General features: G+C 32.2%; 2 protein-coding genes across 2 annotated transcripts; one reads left to right on the forward strand and one right to left on the reverse strand.

Moving 5' to 3' along the window:
• Positions 1-580: 580 nt before the first annotated feature.
• On the forward strand, positions 581-3,047 carry LOTGIDRAFT_167223 (hypothetical protein; the record flags this gene model as incomplete). Its single annotated transcript, XM_009064696.1, has 4 exons — positions 581-591; positions 1,377-1,505; positions 1,961-2,180; positions 2,589-3,047. 4 exons carry the CDS (start codon positions 581-583, stop codon positions 3,045-3,047), a joined length of 819 nt encoding a protein of 272 aa, XP_009062944.1.
• A 3,096-nt stretch (positions 3,048-6,143) lies between these two features.
• Positions 6,144-18,247, reverse strand: LOTGIDRAFT_179396 (hypothetical protein; the record flags this gene model as incomplete). Its single annotated transcript, XM_009064697.1, has 18 exons — positions 6,144-6,322; positions 6,583-6,712; positions 6,779-6,885; positions 7,535-7,664; positions 7,880-8,016; positions 8,297-8,400; positions 9,227-9,373; positions 10,995-11,185; positions 11,395-11,489; positions 11,767-11,899; positions 12,189-12,341; positions 12,589-12,707; positions 12,998-13,159; positions 13,518-13,704; positions 13,910-13,999; positions 14,254-14,403; positions 17,968-18,045; positions 18,137-18,247. The coding sequence occupies 18 exons, from the start codon at positions 18,245-18,247 to the stop codon at positions 6,144-6,146; spliced, it is 2,403 nt and encodes an 800-aa protein (XP_009062945.1).
• Positions 18,248-22,820: the final 4,573 nt, after the last annotated feature.

Raw genomic sequence — 22,820 nt, forward strand, 5'->3', positions numbered from 1 at the left:
AAGGTATCAGATAATAACTTTTGTTTGATTCTATTTTTCTTGATTTGAAACAAACTGTCAATTGTTATTTTTCCGTGAAATGAGAAATACTTTGCCATAGTCCGATTTGAATCCAATAATTATTACACCATGTTCCAAGATGTCTGCGCCCATGAATGTCCTGAGCAAAGAACAACAAAATCAAAGTCTTAGAGCAAAAAATGATGATAAAAAGAAAAAGAAGTCTTCGGGTTCAAGCAAAAATGTCCTACATAGCCCTTTCAATGATTCATGGTGATTGTCATACTCTCTGTCTTTGCATTGGGCTAAGGAATTGAGAAAGAGAGACAAAAAGACAAAAAAAGGGGTGGCGGCGGAGTTCATTTGCTAATTAAATGTAGTTCTATTGGATTATTTAGAGAACAACTGTTTGTATGATGATGGCACAATATTATTATTATTAAAGCAAACTGTTATAGACTAGGTTAATCATATTTTGGAAAACTCGGTTCACCTACCCTTACTTTAGTAAAACGGATGTACCATTTCATTTGTTTATAGGCCATATATTCCTGAGGAACTGGAAGTAAAGATATTCTCCATGTTAAAAGAGTAAGTAGAAAAAGATACTAGAGGTTAATTTGTAAAATGTTTTAGTGCTTGTAAGTGATTTTTCTTCTTTACCATCATTAATTGCGCATTCTGATTCTATGCCCAGTTATTCAATTACCGAAAGAATTTTCATGGTTGTCAATGGTCAATACCTGATTATCAAGTTTGTGGTTACATATAAACTATATCAGAGACTATTGAGAGTCAAAAAATTGAAAGTCTTGTAAGGTTGTGCACATATTACTGTGGCAGGGTGCATTTTTATAAAAATCTGGTTGTTTTATTTAATTGTTGTTTTATCTTAATGCACCACTACTGTTTTAATGAGCACATAATTACCTTACACTGGCCTAATACTAAAGTCTTAATTATTGCCCTCTCTTAGTTTCTTAACTTAACTGATCTCACCTGACCTTGCCACCTTTTGGATTGGCCAGCTTAGTGAGCTTTCAGTGAGTTTCATCACCTATCCAGTCAGAAACTTTACTTTTATCTAAGTCCTTGAAGTATCCTGTTTCACCATTTAGTTATTTTCTTTAAATAACTTCACAGTTCACAGGTTTTGGTACTGAGTTTAGTTTAGTTATATACTGTAAATGTCAATATCAACTTAAAACCCCATCTTAAGGGGTTTTTATTAAAGTTTATGAACTGATAAAGATAGTTTTGATATCATCTGAGTTAGTCCCCCCCCCCCTGAGCTAGCCCGGCTACATTACACTATTGGTCATATGCAATGATCATTACCATCTGTCATAAAACTCAGTTCATTTTTACTTTTGTAGATCATTTCCACTAAGGTTAGTTCAGAAATTCTGTAGTAATAAGGAAAGAAAGATGTTTACTAAACAACAAAAAGAGAATAAGCTCTCAGATGAACAGAATGAAGAGTTGAAAACCAGAAAACAAATCAGGTAAAAAAAAAAGAACATATATAGACAACAACTGTCTTTATATCTCCTAAATGGTAGTCAATTTTATCTGCAATCCACATTTAAAGTGAGCCAGTTCTGGGTGTTTCTTCAATATATGTAGGACAGATTTTAATGAGTCGTCTCATATTATAAACTAAATTAGTCTGTGGCATTTCTAGGAAACATCAGGGCCGGTAGGGACCAAAAAATTTTTCCAGGGGGTCACATGCCTTTCCCTATGTAAAATGATAATAAAATTTGAAAGAAACACCATTGATTCGTCTAGGAACTGACAGTGTAAGGATATTGCTAACTTTGTATTTCATGGTAAATACGCTTCTGCAAATAATTGCATCTGTATGAAAAATGGTAGTTCAGGAAAGATATGAAGGGATAAGAAGAGCTTTATTGTTGCTTTTGGTAATTTTGTCCATCTACATGCTTATGACTTTCAGATCAGAGTTAGCTTTAGGTATTAACTGTGTGACTAAAGCCCTAGAGAAAGATGAGTTAAGATTGGTAATAATAACTAGAGAGTCTAAAGTTTGTGTACTAGTCAATCATATATTACCATTAGTCACTGTTAGACAATGTCCAGCAATACGATTACCTAATCTCAGTGAGAATATGTACAATATACTTGGCCTTCAATCTCTTGCTGCTCTTGGATTCAAGGTATTTATTTTATTTCATTTCATTTCCACTTACAGCTCCAAAAAAAATAAAACGATGCCACAAAAGAAAATGAAATATGTCTAGAATATAAACAGAAGAACAATGTCTTGTGGAAAAAAAAGAAAATGCCTTGAAAAAGAACACTATCTTGAAAGTAGACAATGTCTTTAAAGAAATGACACTGACTTGAAAAAAAGGGACTTATAAATGTCTTATAAATGGACAATATCTTGGGAGAAAAAATGCTATCTTGAGAAAAGGCATTAAAAACAGTCTTAAAAGAGGGCAAAGTCTTAAAAAAGCCAATTTACAATATCTTATCAAAGTCATATTAGAAACAGGTCACTAATAGGTTGAATACAAGTTTGATCTCAACTGTAATACATGGTTGATCAATTTCCTTTTCAGAAAACAAAAGAAAAGTCTATGTTTGAAGATTTTGTTCATATGGTGATAGAAACAGCTCCATCTATTAAGTCGTCATGGTTACAAGAACCAGAAATCAAATCTGAAATTAGTACAAAGGATATGGAAATTGAAACGACACCAGAGGAAGTTAATCTAAGTGCCACAATAAAATCTGTAATACCAGAAAAATCCCTAAACCCAGAAACATCACATAAAGCTGCACCTGTGTTCAAAAAAGACTATTCCTATTTATATGTGTATAAAAAAGACCAAAAACTTGGTGATGACTTTATATCTTTGAGTAGTAATACAAAAACAGATGAGGACTATTTTCCCACAGAACCTAAGAAATCTAAAAGTGAGCAAACTGGTTTGGTTTCTATGAAATATAAAGGTGTTAATGTTCAAGCTATGAAGAAAAATGAAAAGCGTAAAAAGAAAAAGAAATGTGCTGTATAATAAATATGTATATTTATTTAGTTGTTTTGGAGAGGCCTGTGTAAAACACGTTGCTTGCTTCAGTGCAAATGTCAAAAAAATTTAAAAAGAAGTGTTTTAATATTTAATTAGAAACATATTCTTTACATATCACAAGTTTTTTGGTAACATGGAGGTAAAAATATAATGACTAGCAAAGAATCAACAGTACAAAATATTTCATTCATTTGTCTACACAAAAATTACAAAATATTCATTCATAGAACAATTACAAAATATTCATTCATAGAAACAATTACAGAAAACATTCAAACCAACAATAACAAAATATTCATTCAAAACAATTACAAAATACCATTCATTCATACCAACAATTACAAAATATTTACATTCATACCAAACATTACAAAATATTCATTCATACCAACAGTTACAAAATATTCATCCATACCTACAATAATAAAATATTCATTCATTCATACCGACAATTACAAAATAATTCCCTAAATTGAAGCAAAACAATTCATAACACATTCATTTTTATCAACAGTGACAAAAATTTCATTCATTTTTCGCAGAATATACAGAACAATTTCATTCATTTCTTCAATCATTCAAACACACAGCCAATTTCAGATATTAACAATAGCATTCATACCAGATATTACAAATAACTTTATTAGATTAAATCAACAATGACAAAAAAATTCCTTCATTTTTATCAGCATTTACAGAACAATTTCATTCATTTCTTCAATCATTCAAACACACAGCCAATTTCAGATATTAACAATAGCATTCATACCAGATATTACAAAGCACTTTATTAGATTTTATGAAAAATTACTATTCATTATTATGAATAATTACTAATACAATGAATTTATTCTTAGCAACAGTTTGTTAGTCTATTAAAGTGGATTGTGAGCAACATATTTTCAAGAGAATAATTAACTGACCATACTAATTGTAATTTATATATATATATATGAGGTTTATTCAATGTTTATCAAGAATTTTTGCAAATTATTTTCTAATGTTGGTGAAAATATGATGTACTGTTTTATGTTGCATTCTTTCCTTCATTATTTTGAAATTATGAAAATTTTCAATAATCGTTTGATACAAATCTGTCCATCTGTCAGAAAACCATCGGCAGTGAAAGGTCTATTGGCTTTATGGACACACTTGGTTTTCCTTTTTAATTAACAGTTAAGATTATGTATGAAGCAGAATCAAACAGTGCTTTTAAGTTTAAGAATGAGTTTCTCTGCCTACAATTAAAGATCATGAAATCTTTCTAAAATCTTAATTTAGGACAGTGATCTCCATTTTTTGCCTCCATAATTTCTAAATTTTGATGGCACCTATTTTTTATTTTATTTATGTCAAGAACCACAGTCTGGATGCACTGCAGTGTATAATGAGGGAAATCAATCCAAAAATGAAGCATTAGTACCAGTATACACTTTATGGGATGTTGACCCATATGTTTAATGTCTAACCCAAACAACATTCAATGCATTTGACCGTCATGTATCAAGGGGTGGCCAAGTTAATAAGATTTAAAAAACTTATCAGCAGCAAACTTTGTGAACAAGCCTCCCTTACCATCAGAAACATGATTGTTGGACAGACCAGACTATAATAGGTCATGGTTAAAGCAATAATCTCAAGGACTGATAAGCCAAACCTTTATCTCTTACACAATGGTGTTGGGTTTAAGAATGAATGTTATGTGTTGTGATAAGAAATTTATTTCATCTGAACTCCTGGCAATTGACTAATATAAAACCCCTTTTTGATGATCCAACGATCCCTTTTTAAGATAATTTCCTTGTCTGAACTCAATGTCATGGTAGAATTTTGTAAAAATTTGAATCTAAGTTAATAATTTATTTAGAATTTTGATATTCAACAATATTTACAGTAAACATATCATGAAATGTACAATTTTTATTTTTTTCAATTGATGTAATGAAGCATGGGACAAAGCAACACTGATGAGTTCAATTACCTCCCTTGAACAATAAACTGAATCACATTTGCTTTGATATGATACTGCTGAAATTTATCAGACTGAGACATATTTTATACATGTACTTATCACCCTGATTCAATTTTGTTATTTATGTGAAGTGTTGAAGCATGTTTTCCTTGAATGCTGCCATTTTTGTTTGGTTTAGCAGACATCTTGTAGGTAAACTGCCTTGTCTATGATGAAGTAACCATCATGAATTATTATAATATAGAGACAATGTTTAAGAATAAATGATATGTATAATGAAAATCTTTTCTATCTTTTTTATGGCCAATGATTAAGTTTCATTAATCTAATGTGTTGGGGATTAGTTACATTTTGCAAAATATGAAATGATGGAGTAACATGTATTGGTTATGTTTTAACTGTATAACTTTTTTCAATCTAATCACAGTTTCTTTAGCAAAATAATCAACTTTTTGAAGCAAATGCCCGAGCAATTCTTTTTAATAACAGATGCATACCCTCCATACACACAATTCATACACAAATATTGTCAAATGTAAACAAATGTCATATTGTTATTGTAAACAAATTCATTGAATATCAATGCAACATACAAGCAAGTTATCCAATAATATTTTTCCATGCATTCCAAGGATTCACACATTCTTATGAGAGAACTTGGCACAATGACATATCACATTAATTGGGAATAATTTATGATTATCACAATTTTAACTAGTCCATATTTGCTATATGTTTCACAGTGTTTTTGAAACAGTCCATCGACATCTTGTATAATCTTTAAACATAAATGTGATGATCTTGATGCCATTTATGGTTTTCGGCCCACTTAACCCCTTTAATCAAAATATCCATAAGATTTGAGAAGGAATTTTCCATGGCTCTATAGATCATAAAAGAAACATATTAAACTGTGGAAATATTCTGTAAGAAGGAATCCAATTAACCGTTTTCCATTTCTGAATCAAGACAAGCAATTGAAAAAGGTCCTCTTCCATTAAAATCCATATTCCATCAGTTTACATATTTCAATAAAACTTTGAAACAGTTATAGCAATATGGTGCACCTGATTCCAGGTAAAGTATGTTCAATCGTGGTACATTTAGGATCATCTGACACCACCAGCTTTTTCCACTTTAATCATAGATTGTTCAAACTGTTCTAACATTTGAACTAAAGTTTTCTTTTTAAATCTGTTAGCCTCATGAATTATTTCTTTCACAAAAGCACACCTCACTTCAATTGAGCCCCGCACTGTGTTCATTAGAGAAAATAACTGTTCATAACCTGAAAATATACAGAATTTGTTGAAATTAAAACCCAACAATTTTCAACGATCAAGAAGATATCTTTAATGTGCACAGTCTGTAGCACAGAGAAATCAGTCATTGTCAAATCTGTGTGAATCAAATGGTACTTTTTTTCTTTTAAGCAAAATGATTTACCAGATGAGCTCATGATTTTGTAGTATTCAAAGCTTATCTCACATTAGTTTTTCAAAAATTTGGTCCTGAAATTGTATTTAAAAAAAATATATAGTAACTTACGTCTGCCTGGCTTTTTGACTTCTTTAAAACAAACATATTTTAATTTATTGTTATATAACCAGATTCCTAGCTCTTTCTTATTGTTCATATCAATATTAGCATTGGGTTTCATATTGTTCACAATCGATGTCTGGCTTTGTTCACTAGTATTATTAGCGTTCACAGGTATCACAGATTCTTCACATCCTCCGTTCACATCATAATCCATCACATGATTGACAGAGTTCACTTTATTCATTGTCTTTGTTTGCTCGTTCACTTCATCATCAGATGAATCAAGCACTATTTCTAATGGACGATCATCTGCAAAAAAGAAAATGGATCATTTTAGTAACGAAATCAAATATAAAATGGCCTGTTTGAAAATCTCTCCATGGTTAGTAATATGACTTTCCTAGCTTTCAGAAGGTTTTTTGGTTAAGCTTATGAGCATAAGCGTACTAGATGAAATGAGGATGTCCCTTTCTTTGCCTTATGATGGGCAACATCAACAACAAATTTGATCTGACCGGACATCAGCATAAGCTTTTTTTTATTGATTTTTATGTTCATTTTCTGAAAGCGAAGTGAATAATCTGAAGGTTCTGTTAACCTTTGCTCCAGCCCCTTATCTCCTACAATTGCTGGTACTTTAACCACAATATAGTCATATAAAACTTTATAATACATACCATCTAAATCTTCAAAGCTGGTATCATTTCCACTATCAGAACTAGTATCTGATCTAGCTGGACTGCTACAAGGTGATATAGATGGTGAGGATGATGGTCTTCTGATAATAACACCTCTTGGTAATGGACCTGTAAAGTATCAAATAACATGGTCAAGTGTACGCAATTGAATAGAGCTTGGATAGAGCTTGGAGAATAACTTTCCAATATAGGAGTTCGTTCAGTTAGCTGAAATAGAGCTTAATCAGCAGTTGAAGCCAATAAAGAGATTTCTAACTTACCTGGTTTACGTTTTCTAGGTCCAGGAGATGATGGTGGTGATTCTGATACAGATCGTTTTAATTTTGGTTGATTATTATTACTGGTACCAAATACTGCTGCCTCATCAGCTTCATCTATCTTCATTTCATTCTATAAATACACCCAATAATAACACATTGTGGGCAAGTATTGCAGAGCGGTATTAAGTAAGTAATTTAATGGGGTGAACAGATTGAAGCAAATCTTCAAGGCATTTGAACTACACAGTGATCAAAAGATAGCACTCAAATATCTAACAATAAATACAATTCAATGCATGTAAATGAAGTAGAGATTTTTCATTTTCGCCAAATTTTGTAACTTACCGATTTAACTTTAAATGGATTACCAAATGTATGAAGTCTAGCTGGAGTGTTCTCTAATTCACGTAATGGTGGAGGTTGTTTACGTAAATATTCCTGATAATTACCCATCTGTTGTACTGGTATACTATGTTGTTGATCTGAATATAGTTAGTAAGCCATGACATTTAATTTTTGCAGTAACATAAAAGTCCTATATGTCAATTGCCTGCATATAAAGTACAAAAGTTTGACAAAAACTTAAGTTTCTAGATAGTATACAACATTCAATATCATAATAATGCCAGATATCATAGCAATGCCAACGTGCAAAGTCTGTCCATTCTACAATATTGTTCTTCTTTCCCAACATAAGACAATATTCTGATCTGTTTAGATGTGACTAGAATGGTAGAGTTATTGTACTATTCAATGTCTTACCTTCATCTACTAATTTAGTATTATTATATGATGTCTGTAAGAAATTAGTTCTCATTCTTTTAACTTGGTCTAATAAATTTTTTCGTGGAATGTCGTATGGATTTCTGAAATACAAACAAATTTCATGCAACATTATAGGACTAGTCATATATATTTTAGGAATTAAGTTAGTCTTAAAATGTAGACAGTAGAACGTTACCATAAGAATTGAACGTGAGAATGTCCATAATAGACAATTTATCAACCCATCGTATCACGAATACGGGTTTTGACATGGTCTTATTAACCTATATTAAACTAAACCCATTACACTTCGTTTTGGGGCCGTGGAAAAGAAAAGATTGGTGGCATTTAAATCTGAACAATCAGATCGGTAGAACAGAAATGAGGTCATGTAAACAAAACACCACCTCTTTGCCACCGCCCGTTTGAAGAGATAAGATTTTCTCTTGGCTTTAATTCCTTAACGAAAATCTTGCTCACTTCTGTACTGTAAGCCTACATATTCATCAAAATATGTAATGACAATCTGCTTTCATTTTGTTTATGTTTGCAAACAAAGCGTCATAACAAGTGATTTGTTTTGATTGGCTGAAATTTGCTACCAATACAATAGGATCAATTTTGATTGGACAATATTTAGCTATGAATACGTAATTTTTCTCACTTGTGTTAACATGGCCCCGAGGAAATATGATGAATGGGGGTGTTGTTTGAACATGATGATATCAACCTTTAATATTTTACATGCAGAATTACTAGAAATTGAGTTTCATTCCAAACACCTATGATGTTAGCCAAAATTCTGCAAATATTCAAATCCCTATGTTTTTTTTTAAAAATGAAATACAGGTAAGTGTTTTACTCTGCTGGCTACAATGGTGGAAAATAGAAAACTACCTTTGTATGGTAGATAAATTATTTATTTACCTATAATATTGTGGTTGTATATCTTTAACAGGTACACCAATAGTAAATGTATTATAATCTTGTAACTCTTGTTTTATACTTGGTACAGCTCCTAAATTCTCTACTAATTCATTGAAATCTTTTCTCTTTAAAAATGATGTCTTTGTCCTGAAATTAAACATAGTTACACTACAATGAGATCATTCTCTTTCAACTCCTAACAATCAAGAGAATTTGATGTGTACAATACATAAGCCTCGATTCATTCCTTATGAATAACAAGACCCTGCGACGTTTATCACTTTCAGCTTGGACTAAAATACAGATTGCATCACGGGTAAGCAAGCTGACTTGGAACTCATTATAAGCTTCATATTACAAATAAGCAATGGTGTGAAGCAAGGTGAACCTTTATCACCCCTGCTCTTTTTACTTTTTATTAATGATCTAGGAAACGTTTTATGTAGCTCTGGTCCTGGTTATGTTAATATTTGTAATACTTTATTGTATCTTTTACTTTTTGCGGATGATACTGCACTTTTTGCCTACACGGCTGTTGCCTTGCAGACTTTACTAAATAAATTCAACCTTTATTGTGCTAAGCGGAACCTCGAAATTAACGTTAATAAATCTAAAATACTTATTTTTCATAAAGGTCGTTTAAATTTTGATTATATATTTACTATAAACTCTGTTTGCTTGGAATTAGTTAGTGAGTATGTATATCTCGGTTTATTATTTTATCAAAATGGTAAATTTGTCCAAGCTGTAAAACTTATTACCTCTCAGGGAAGAAAGGCACTCGGCCGTCTTCTCTCATTATTGAGGCCTTTACATTTAGATATTACGAGCAAGTGCATTTTGTTTCGATCGCTTGTCGTATCAGTTCTAACTTACGCCTGTGAAGTTTGGGGTGCATTGACATGTAAAATTTTAGAACGAGTTCAAAATGATTTTATTCGATATTTATTACATTTGGGCAAGTCTACCCCTCTAGTCGCTGCATTGGGTGAACTTGGGTTCGTTCCACTATATGTTTTGCGTAAGGTTCAAATGATTAAATACTAGTTAAAAGTTGTTGCCTCCAATAATCCTCTTATCCTCAATATATACCAAGTTTTATGTAAGGACGAAGCTAATGGAAAACATAACTGGATTACTGACATCAAAACTATCTTAAATGAATCTGGGTTTTCCTCTGTTTTTCACGATCCAAACTTACTAAATATTAATAAATTTCAAAGTCGAATCGAACATAAGTACGTTCAGTTATGGTTTTCAGAAGTAGATTTATCAAGTAAACTAAGGTACAAACATTTTAAAATCAATTTTAGACTTGAGTCCTACCTTAACTCTAAAGTAGACGACAAATTTAAGTTCTTACTGTGCAAATTTCGCGTTGGTAATCTAAAACTGCAGATTGAAGTCGGTAGGTATAACAAAACTCCGAGAGATAGAAGAACTTGCCCTTGTTGTAAATCTGTCTACATAGAAGACGAGTATCACTTTCTTTTATGCAAAGGAATTCATTAGTAGATTAAGCTTCTTTATATATATATATATTATTTCTATGCTGTGTCTTATTTTTACTTCTTTTGTTAATTTATTGTAATATATGTTGTGTATTGTACATATACTATTTACTTACTTAAAATATCTTGATATGTATTAGGCTATAGCAAGTAGTTGCTTTGCTGAATAAAACAATACAATACCAAAGCAGAAACCTTTATTATTTGATAACTCTCTAAATTATTTGGCTTTCAAGAAACAAATTCAAAGTACTGACCTTGAGCTAACTTTAATGCCTTCATGAACTGGAATTTTCTGACCAACAGAAGCTAAGAGTCTGTCCATTTCAACTTTGGCTTGATTTTTTAATTTTTTGAGGTAGGTAATAACACTGTAGGAAAGACAGTTGTCCATCTGATCAGGCACTAAGTTAGGTGCCCCCATTCTCGCCAGAGCTCTTCTTAAAGGCTGAAAAATCAAGAAATGCTGTTCTTTTATACATTCACTAGTAAACCCATGTGATATTTCAGACATTCATTCTGTGGAATATTAATGAACATATTGCATAGGGAACATTGACAAGTTTCCTTGAAAGTCTATATATTTTCCACCATTGATTCTTTACCAATATGGACTAAAAAGTTTGCTTTGCTTGCAGAACAAGGGAAATAACTCACCCCAGCATAATAACCAGGCATTGTTTTGAGGTAGTTGTCAAATTGTTGCCGCCATTTTGGTGTTGGTTTTAACTTATGGATTTTAAATAAATCATCTGAAATTGAAACTACTGTAGATAAAACTGCAGACAAATTTCACAACAGACGAACTCAATTCATGTCCTACTACACAATGCAGTGCCCAATGAGACAAATTTTGTTTTTCTAATGCCTCAAATTTCCACTTGTTGAGGGATCTGTAGCCTGCCCTACCCATAGGGCTTCTATTGTCCCATGCAAACAACTAGACAATCTATGAGTGCACCATGTCAGTTTACAGACAGAGGGAAGTACTGTTGTAAATTCAAACTAAAGAAGATGAAAGAATCTTACCTAATAAAGGGAGTAATATAGGGTAATTATAAGGCATAACAAATAAATTTACTGTTGTTAGAGCACTACTAGCTTTAATATAACCAAATGGATGATATAAATCATTAAATTTAGCACTATTACTCACATGTACCTATAAAACAAAACAAAAACTTTATTTTATTTCTTTAACAACTGCCCTATCTTACACATATATGGTATAAACCTATCAAAATTTTGGCAGTTGATTACATGACTTGTTAAGACCAAATGGAGCTTTTCCAAACCATTATATTTTGATGCAGATCTAGTAGTCGCTTATTCAACTCTGTTAGTTACCACACTTATTTATAATGTGCATTCACTACAGCAGGAAGCCATATCAATGAACATCTGTCAAATGATCACATGAAACTGTATGTGACAGCAAATTGAGTACTGACCTGCCAGCAGGTATTGGGTTGTCTTCTCTCTAGTATATATTGTGTTAAAGGGGAGGGTTCTAACTCATATTTATCAAAGGGTAAATTATCTATTACCATGGGATCACTTAATGTACAAGAAAACCTCACGTTGGGATGAGCTGTTCTTGGTGGCTGAAATATAGATTCAGAATGGCTTATAAAACAGGAAGCAAAAAAGGTTAATCAAACAATGTAACAGGAAGTCAAAATGTCTGCTTTTCTCTTAAATAAAGGTCTTGCAATGCCATGTGTGTGCAATGAGGGAATTTCTGTCAGAAAGACTTTCTCTTTCTTTTCATATTACAAAATCATGTTAAGAATGAACTTAATTACTAAACTTCTATAATGGTAATGAACTAACAAAACCAAAATCCCTTACCAAATTTGGATTTGTGGCATCAGGCCAAAATGCTTCTGGGATAGGCCAGTGACCTACAGAATAACCTTTCTGTGCCGATCTTGGTACATAGATTAATTTACGGCAAGTATGCCAGGGTGCTGGTTGTGATGAATTTATTAGAGCTTTCTTTTCATCAATATCTTTCTCTATAACTATCTGTTTATTAATATCTTGATTTTCTGTAATCAATAACATAAGACTATGGTATCTTCAATTTTAATTAATTTCTGACATAAATAAAATGATGGTATCTTGATTTAATATAATAACATAAGATTATGATATCTTGATCTAATATCATAAATAAAATAAGATTTGGGTATCTTGAATTTAATTTAATTTTGTATCTTGATTTAATATAAAATGTTCTACAAGAATATATACTGACCTTTGAGATTGCCATTAGCATCAGAATCATTTCGATCATTAATAGAAGGTGGGTCAGGTCCAAACTTCTCAAAATTAATAACAACACCAGTCTGTACTTTCTGTACTAGAGATTCTAATGAGGAATTCAACATTTTTTGATTAAATATTGCATAGGAACGACCTGCAAAATAAAATGAGTTAAGATTGATATCAATAGATCTTGAAATAAAGTGGGTGAATAGGGGTAATCTTATAATAAATGAAAGAGCTTTATGTCTTACTACACCAATGGTGTACAGTCTAGTCCAACTCCAGCACCTATAGAACAAGTATGCACTACACATTATGTAGAATACCATTAAGCAAAATTTATATTACTGTACTTTGATTTAGGGATGTTAACCTGTATTTGGCAATAATGATCCAATTATCTAAAGATAAAACATCATGAAAATCTTGTGTAACAACAAAATAAATACTAACAAATCAACCATTAATTATATTGATGAACACCATTGTCCAGTCTCTTTAACACTTACCTCCAGTGACATCACACATGACATCAATAGGATGAGTTTCGGCAGACGGGATAAAAGGGAAGGAACCAATATCGGACGGAATAGATCCTGACATTCGCAGAACTATACTAAATATTCTTTGATCCCAACGAAATGGTTCTTTAGTTAACTCAGAGCCTGGTACAGTGGAATCCATTGGTAAATTTAACTAAAATATACATAACCAACTAAGTTCAAATATCTTTATTGTCTTCTATTTCTGACTTGTCTGAGATCAAATCTTGAATTCAAGTACTTCAAAAAATATGTTGCTCTGGAAAATTTACGTTGCTTCGTGGGTTGATACTTATAGATCTGTTTTGAAACCAATCCCCTACAGAGACACTCAAAAGTTCAAGCATTGCCATGGTTACCTGTGGTTGTACAGAACTGGTACTAGTTAAAGGACTGTTATCTGTTATAACTATTATCACAGCAGGTTCGAGATAGAATGGACATCTTCCCTGGAAAAATAAGAAAGTAAATATATAAGCTTATGTTTGTTAACTTGCGACCACAAGGAGAAATTTGTATAATTTGAGAATATGAATAATTAGAGAGATTTAACTGCAAAAGGGTCAAGGTCACCATGGGAGCTATTTTAGGAAGTAATTGGGTAATTACTGGCATTTTTAGGAACCATTAAGATACAAGATTTTCAGATTGTCTCAACTAACCATTTTTGGCCAAATTTTTTGCATCAAAAACAAGTCCTCACCTGTCCATAAGTGTCAATACCAGTCTGCATACGATTGATATTCAACAAATCAAAGGCATGTTTCAATGATGAACCTAATGTAGAGAGTCCACCAGCTTTTAAATGACGTAATTCACTGACGAATGTAGCATGACTTTCTTTCCATCCTGCCTGAAATTACAAAATGACCATAAAAAAATAGTTGAGAAACTTAACATGAAATGATGACTGTTAATAAGATCGATAATAATAATTAAATTGTTGAAGAACCAAGCCAAAGTATATGTTTAGTAATCGAGACCTGTCCTGCATATTGATTTCAAAATGTACCAGTAATAATAGTTAATAATCCCATGAGCAAAGATTCTACTCACTATCTCTGATAAGATCAATATTTAGATTCAATAAAGAAAATTATTATGCAACAGTGATTTTTTGTAGATGTGGCCATTTGCATGCTTTTCCCATATATATTGTAACATGTATGGGCACAAAATAGGAAAGATTAAAGGCCTGATAGAACTCTAAATCAGGAATTGATGTTGTAAATGCATACACAAGTTGCCCCAAATAAGTGTAATTTTGGATTTGTAGATGCAAGGGGGTGGAATGTTCCTATGATTGTTAAAAGGTTTTATAAGAGAAACTCTCTTATAGGAGCACTGACCTAGGTCACAAGTAGAGACCTGAATTTCAGGATTGGAATACATCAATTTGATAGAAAATTACCTACTTCTGGAGATATTTACAAGATAAGCAAATAATTCAGAAATGCAAAGCGATTGTTTCAGGGTGTAAATGAAAGGGGATCTAATCTACCATGAACATTACTTAGATTTGTATTCCTTTTGTAATGCTCAGTTCACACCAACGGCGCTTTGATCGCGCTTTAGAGCGGCGTACAAAGCGATACCAAAGCGTAACAAAGCTCGACTAAAGCGCCAGAGTCGTAATAGATCGTTGGAAAGCTTTGAGCAAAGCTGGATATTCGGCAAGAACGCAGAAAAAATTTAAACTGTTTAAAAATTTTGGGCGCTCTGTCACGAATTGATTAAAGCGCCGAGAACGTATCAAAGCTTAACAAAGCTTGACTCAAAGCGTAGGAAAGCTTAACAGAGCTTTATTCAAAGCGGGGACCCCAGTCTTCACTTGATCAAAAGCGGCATGAAATCGGCCATTTCGAAATTTTCAAATGCGTAACAGAGCTTAACAATGCACAACAGAGCTTGATAATCGTATCAGAGCTTGATTTAAAGCGTCATAACCTCATCAAAGCTTAATAAAGCTTATCAAAGCGTGATTTAAAGCGTAACAAGGCCTGATCAAATCGGGAAATAATTCGTCCCCAAAGCGTAACCAATTCGTATCAGAGCTTATCAGAGCGTAACATTACTTAGGAGATCGTGATATTTTTGGAAAAGTAAACAAAAAATGATGGCGCTTTGCTCGCCAATTTAAAGCGCAGCATTCGCCGTTGGTGTGAACTAGGCATAAGCAGTCACCAAACTTTTAGTATAGATGTTAGGGAATTCATCCCAGGGGCATTTTTAGCTATAGAATTGTATGTTGCATCAAAGGTATTATTTGATTGTCATGCTGTATATTTAGGCCGTTAGGTACAACTGTTTGTATTGGTCAATCCAGAAACTCTTCCTTCACAATCGCTTGGTTTTTGGTTTGACTGTGTAGATACCGAAACCTATTGGCATAACAAGATCTCCAATGGAATGATTGGTTGAAATGAAATGATTCACGACTGGTCTGTCTTCTTTATGAAGAATGTCAAAGCGATGACCGCTAAGACGAGTATGTGTATTGTGGAACAATGATAGCATAAATTTGCACTTACATCTGTGTATAATGTCACTAATCACAGAATATGCTTTATCCATTAAGGAAACAATTAGTTTTAAAGGAATTGCAGGAAACACAGATGTCTGATCAAAAATTGATTAAAATTGGAATGGTGCAAATAGATACTATCAGTCCCTGATATACATAAAAAATTTAGAAAACTTCTTTACAATCCCTTTAAGATTTCTACCTACTGTATATAGAAATAACTATATCTAGATCAGTCAAGCTGTTACAACTATAAATGAACATCAGCTATAAAGCTTTAATAGATCCCAATTATTCAGTCGCTTTTTGAGGCCATACCTGTCTATTGATCTAGACAAGTTGTAAAGTATTAAAATTATACTTTCAGAGCCATTATTTATTTTAATGTAGTTCTCTTAATTTTTTTTTTAATATAGAGTAGAATCAAAACCACTCACATATTTCTATGATAAAAAGACCAGCTTTAGACAATCATGTTTTTACTTTTCTTTTGATGGCTGTTTATACCTGTAATGCTCCAGGTTGGCAAACGAGTACTAACTTAACAGCTAACTGCCTCAAGGTCTGCAAGAATTTTTTTTCTTTTATTTATTGACAGTGTCATGCAAAACATAATGCAAGAATCTTACTTTGCTGCTCCTAAATGGAGCTAATGATATTCATTGAGAGCACAAGAAGGAAAACTTTTTATGGACAACAGTGCCCATGAGCATACTCCATTTCCAACTTTCCAGGGATTTTAAATGTGCAGAGACAGCACACAAGGTATTAGTTTCATTATCTTTCGGCGGAAATCTTAAAATCTAAGAGTCTTTCCAAAAAGCCCAGAATTTGAAGTTGGAGAATTACGATTCGTTTAATCACTCTTATGAAAATAACTTTGACATATTTCTTAGCATGTTACTATTAGGCTTTGTTTATCATTTATGCCTTAAATTTAACTTCTTACTGACATTATATCTGATATGGCAGCTTTTAATGCTAGCTAAAGATGTTATTAGATTTTGGTTTTTGTGCCATTGATAGAACCAAAAGTTACATTCACTTATCTAAAGTTTTTCACATTTTCTTTTCTTTCTAAGTACCGGGGTGTGTTGGTTAAGTCCAATCTTGAATACAGGATAGATAAGACTTTGTTAAGTATCAATAGGCATTTCAAGTATATTATCTTGATTAAGGCATAACTTCCAATTATTTAAGCCTTTCAAAAGCTAATTCTTTATGTAAGGTTCTATCTTAAATACAGAAATTCCCTAGATTTAATTGGTCATTTGAGCATGAGCAATAAACAGTATATGCTCTCAATTATTGCCAAAATCACATTAAAAATTACAGCTTGAATAGAACCTCTTATTCGTTGAATAGCACCATTTGTTGACAAAATTGTATCTAAAAAAATATAATTTTATGTAGTGTAAAATACTTGTTTAGTATTCCCTAAACTTTGAAGGACTGATCTAGCCCAGAATGTTTTCATTTGTTTACCTATGTTTACATCAGTGAGACTTTAGGTACTTACACCAGAGAGAGAAAAATGATATCAAAGAATCTGTTTAGTTTTTTTTGGAAATTAATTTGCGGCCGAAATTCATATTTCACGAAGTGATATACTTTGACCCGATTAATTTGCATATATGCAAATGAGATAAGTTTACTAGACATGCGCAATATCCATATCCATTCCCACAATCCTTCCACACAGAAGGGCAGAAAATGGCGGGGTTGGTTCTTTGACATTTCAGCTCTCTGAATTTTGGTGGTCTGTCGTCACCAAACAAGCACTTCCATCTTTCGCACTTGGCCATTACCTAGTCTTTGATGTAAACTCAGGAAACATCTGGTTCTTCACTGGCAAAGGGGTTCTATCCAGCTGTCATCTTGGATTATTTTTACCTTGACGTTCAATGGCGGATCTTCATAAGTCAGCAACATGTATCGGTCCCATCGACTATTAGGATCGCGGGATCTTATCTGAATAATAAAAGAAATAAAGAATCATTTGACCTTATAATTTGCCGAGATGTTAGGAAACATTTTCGGGCAGAAAAGGGTCTATTATTACCTTCATAAACGTCTCAACAGCTGCCTTTGCGACATCGATAAAAGCGGTTCCCAAATATGTGCGTTGATTCATAGACGCACTCGTGTCAACAAGGAATAATATGATCGTCATATTGCTATTAAATGTCTATTATGAGAGCTCAAAACCGTCGTTTCCGTATAAAACGGTTTATTTTGTCGGAAAATCCGACAATCACTCCGCTTTCGGACACTACCGCACTTCATCTGACTGCTTTTAGCAGCCAGCGAGCACGCCACGATTGGTGACCACGTGACCTTCTCGCCATTGCGATTTTGATTGGCTAAAAATAAGTCAATATGGAGCAGTCGTTGTAACTTAGAATGTAAACAAAAACAAATCCGCTGGTTTTACAACCATTGTTGCTACCTTCGGGTAACGTTTTAAGAATTTTAAGCTCATATGCTTATTTTCCGTTAACATTTAACGATAATTTGCAAAATCGTCAATTTTGTGAAATTAAAAACTTCTAAAAATAAGTTGATAATGATACGTCCCTTTCTGTCATTGACGTCTTGCTACAAAGTATAAGGGTGTTGTACATGCAGCTATGTAGTAAGCATTCATTCTTTAGCTTGATAAAGAGATAGACCTAATTATAACCATGACGGCTGTATCAAACAATAACCAACATAGTCTATTTTTGGCTTAGCCTTCACTTATATATTTATAACAAAGATTAATGATCATAACTGGAAAATGATAGAAATAATTGAATGAATGAATGAATAATTGAATGAATGAATGAATAAAATTGTCTTTGCTGACTTGCACTGCTTTACCTTGCCCATAAATGAAAGATCATAATACAATCATTGTAACGTACAAGGACTTTTATATTCCTGACTTAACTGCAAACCTGAATCAATAAATAGGCTTATCCATATCTATAGGCTATTTCACAATATCTTTTTACACACTTGTAGAGTTTTCCTTTTTTGTACTTACAAGCGAAAGAAATTTACTATTGAATTATTATAACTGAATTCAAATTTGTCCCTCATTTAAGAAATATTAAGTTTTCAAGTGTACATCATTTGTCTTGGACTGCAGGTCTTTTCCATCCATAGAAATTGCAACTCAAAAAAATCTCGTTTTGGACTAAAAATTTCTTCTGTAATTCTGTAAAATCAAATTCTGAAAAGAAACATTTTATTATGAGGGTTCATCAACTCAAAGATAAACTTAAACCTTCACTTTTAGGATGCTCTGTCAATTCTTGTAAAGTTATTCTTGGTCAAATAGTTATACAGTATTCACGAGCTTTCAGTATACTTATATCAAAGATATTTGGGTTTACTAGGCCTATTGTTTATTAGGATGTAATATATAATTTCACATGCATATCAGGACAGAGTTAGCAATTAGAGATTGAATATGATAATATCTACTGAAAGAAATTGTTTAATAGGGTTAACTACAGTAGGTTAGCAATGAGGAAGTCTAAAGTTTAAACAGAATAGATCAAAAAACTATGACAAGTACATGTGTCATGTAGTTGCCTCATTCCAAAATTACTTGTGAAGGAGTTAAATGTATTAAATAAATAAGAACACTATTATGGATAATACAACTCCTTCCTTTAATTTTTGCAACGTTTCAATTCACATACAGGAATCTTATCATTATGATGTAAAACACATTGCACTGGACATATTTTAATTTGAAAGGAATTATAAAATACAGAAAACAGATGTAAATTGATATTTTATTTGTATATTTGTAGGTGACAGCAGAATTTAATATGGACCATATATCAACTGTTCAGGATAATGTTGAGGTGTGAAGTTCACAAATAGAATGGTTTTCTTACAATGTGATTTGTATTTGTTAATATTTTTTTTTCCTTTTTATCATGCTGTACAATTATGTAATATCTAGGTGATCCAATGCATGTATTTTCAATTAATAAGGGATAAATTGCTTTATGAGCTGAGAAAATTCAACTACCTGTATCCCTTACTGGAATAAAAATCCATTTCTGGATTATCATCAATTTCAAATTCAACATTTTGGATTTACTGTCTCATTGGTTTCAGATATTAAATTTCATTCCTTTGAATATTAAATGGTGTGCTACTGAAAGAAACCGCAATGCTTAGTTTCTACTTCCAAACTATAAAGTGAATTTTAAAATTGCATCTGGCTACATTGACCACTTTTTGATTTGTGCTATTGGTCCAAAATGACTAGTGCAAACCATGAAGTATTATTGAACATCACAAGGAATTGATCTTTTTTATCTTTTAAGTATCTTGTAATCTTTGAATTAGATGCTTATGTAACATAGCAATTCTCAGGAATATTTTTATTATCCAGCTTTAATGATATTATAATTTCTATACTTGCAACCTTTTTAAAAATAATATTTTTTCAGGTTAATGGTTATGCAGCTGGTAGTTTATGAATTGATGCATGGCTTAATGTATGGTTCAAGGGAGACAAATCCATATTAAAATTAAAATTTGCATTCATAATGGTATCAGCTTCTCCTGCTACAATAATTGTAAACTTCTTCATTGTGATTATAACCTCTGATATAAGGAAATGTGAAATTCCATGTCCACCAAAGTGTTTATGTGGATTGTCTTCAGGCTCCGAAATTACTATAGATTGTTCATCTCGAAACCTAGCCAAATTAGAACATTTGGAACTAGCTCAAAATTTAGAAATTAATAGGTTGAATTTAAGTTACAACCACATCAGCAGTGATAAAATACCAATCATTAAAAGTTTGAAAATCTTAGACTTGAGCCATAATAATGTTCTTGATATACCCAAGATCCTTACACAATTTCTTAATCTTGAAGTTTTAAATCTCTCCCATAATGCTTTTCAGACCATTCCAAAAAATTTACCTCCAAAACTCAAAGTTCTGAAATTGAGCTATAATAGTATTAAAATCGTTGATTTTCCAGTATTTACCACACTTTTGAATCTCCAAGCTCTTTATTTGGATTTCAACATGATTTCAAACATTGAAACTTCAACTGGCCACACTGAGTTTAAGAAATTAGAAGTCTTGAATCTAAAAAGTAACAAGCTAAAGAGACTTTCTCATCATTTTTGGGAATCATTAGAAAATGTTAAAAAGCTATCTTTGTGCAATAATTCTTTGGATTCCATTTCTGATGCCACTTTTGTGAATTTTGCACATTTAAATCATCTTGATTTGTCTCACAATAACCTTCAAGAAATTCCTGCCGACATTTTTGTGCTGAATACCAACTTGAAATACTTGATTGTGTCTAACAATTTGTTAAAGAAAATTCCAAAAGGTCTACCAATGTTAGAGTGGTTAGATCTTTCTTACAACCAAATACGCCAAATTTCAGAAGATCACAGCAATGATTTGTACCCACAAGAGATATTTTTGATAGGAGGCAATCCATATCATTGTGATTGTGACTTACTGTGGTTAAAGGAATACTATCACACACGCGAATTTCTTAAAATGATAGTGAACATTGATCCTCTCAAATTCATTCCTGTGTGTGCTAGTCCTGGAAAATTGGCAGGGAAATCATGGGAAGTTTTAGATGACACTTTATTTGGATGTGATGTTAATTATGTTGATAGTGCATCAAAATCTCAGGAATTTCTGGAAGGTTCCTCTGAGGTTCCATCTTGGAGAATATCTGATCTCTTTATCAAAATATCTGAAGTTGGTGACACTTATATACACATAGTTTGGAATTCATTGGCAGTTAAGTCAGACTCATCGAAAAATGTCATTTTCTTCAGTATTCATCCATTTGGAAAAAAACATTTACGACAGAAAGCCATGTTGGAAATTAAACTTGGAAAATATGTAGTCCGAAATTTAGATCCAAATAGGCAATATCTTTTATGCATAGGAATCATTCCACCAAATGAAAAATCTGCTGATATTTCATTAAATAACTGTCATGAAATTGTTACCTTGGAAACACCCTTTAGTTTTAGTGTGCAATCTGTGATATCTTACAGCTTTTTGCTTATATTTTCTTTTGTTATTGTTTACTATTTTAGCATTTGGGCGTTAAATCTCAAAATATTTTATAATTTTGTTAAATTCCTTCAAAAGGATTCAGTTCAACTGACCAAAAACGACTATGCAATTACACCAAAATCCATTTTAAAGAAGAATAAAACTTAAAATGTATGACACAGAGGTTCTTATTTTACCCCATCTCAATCCAATCTGATCCAAGAGCTTGTATGAAGTCAACATTTAGTCCAAGAATTTCCAGTTGTGGCTGATAGATTATATTGGACAAGTACATTATGGTTATTTTGTGCATGTTCCAAGAGCTAGATATTTAATGGCTCATACTGCACTGGTTGATTATTTAAAAAGGAATCAAAACTGAAGTCATATTGCTTAAAACTTTCAAAACAAGCGAGATTTTCACATATTTTTGCTAATATAAATAGAAATTCATTTCCACAGAAGGTATTTCTTGATATTCTGAATCCACTTGTAAAGAATGGATCAACTAATGCAACAAAATTAATCAAAGTATTGCAGATGCCAAAGCATATATAACATTGTAAATTGATAAAGATGAACTAAATGCTGAGGCCTCATATGGCTACAAAGTGTTAAGATGCATATTTTTGTACATTTTATTACAAAGTATTGCATATTATGTAAATACAACAAACAACAGAAGTTTACACCAGT

Source organism: Lottia gigantea (assembly GCF_000327385.1).
Source record: "Lottia gigantea unplaced genomic scaffold LOTGIsca_64, whole genome shotgun sequence".
Lineage (NCBI taxonomy): Eukaryota > Metazoa > Mollusca > Gastropoda > Lottiidae > Lottia > Lottia gigantea.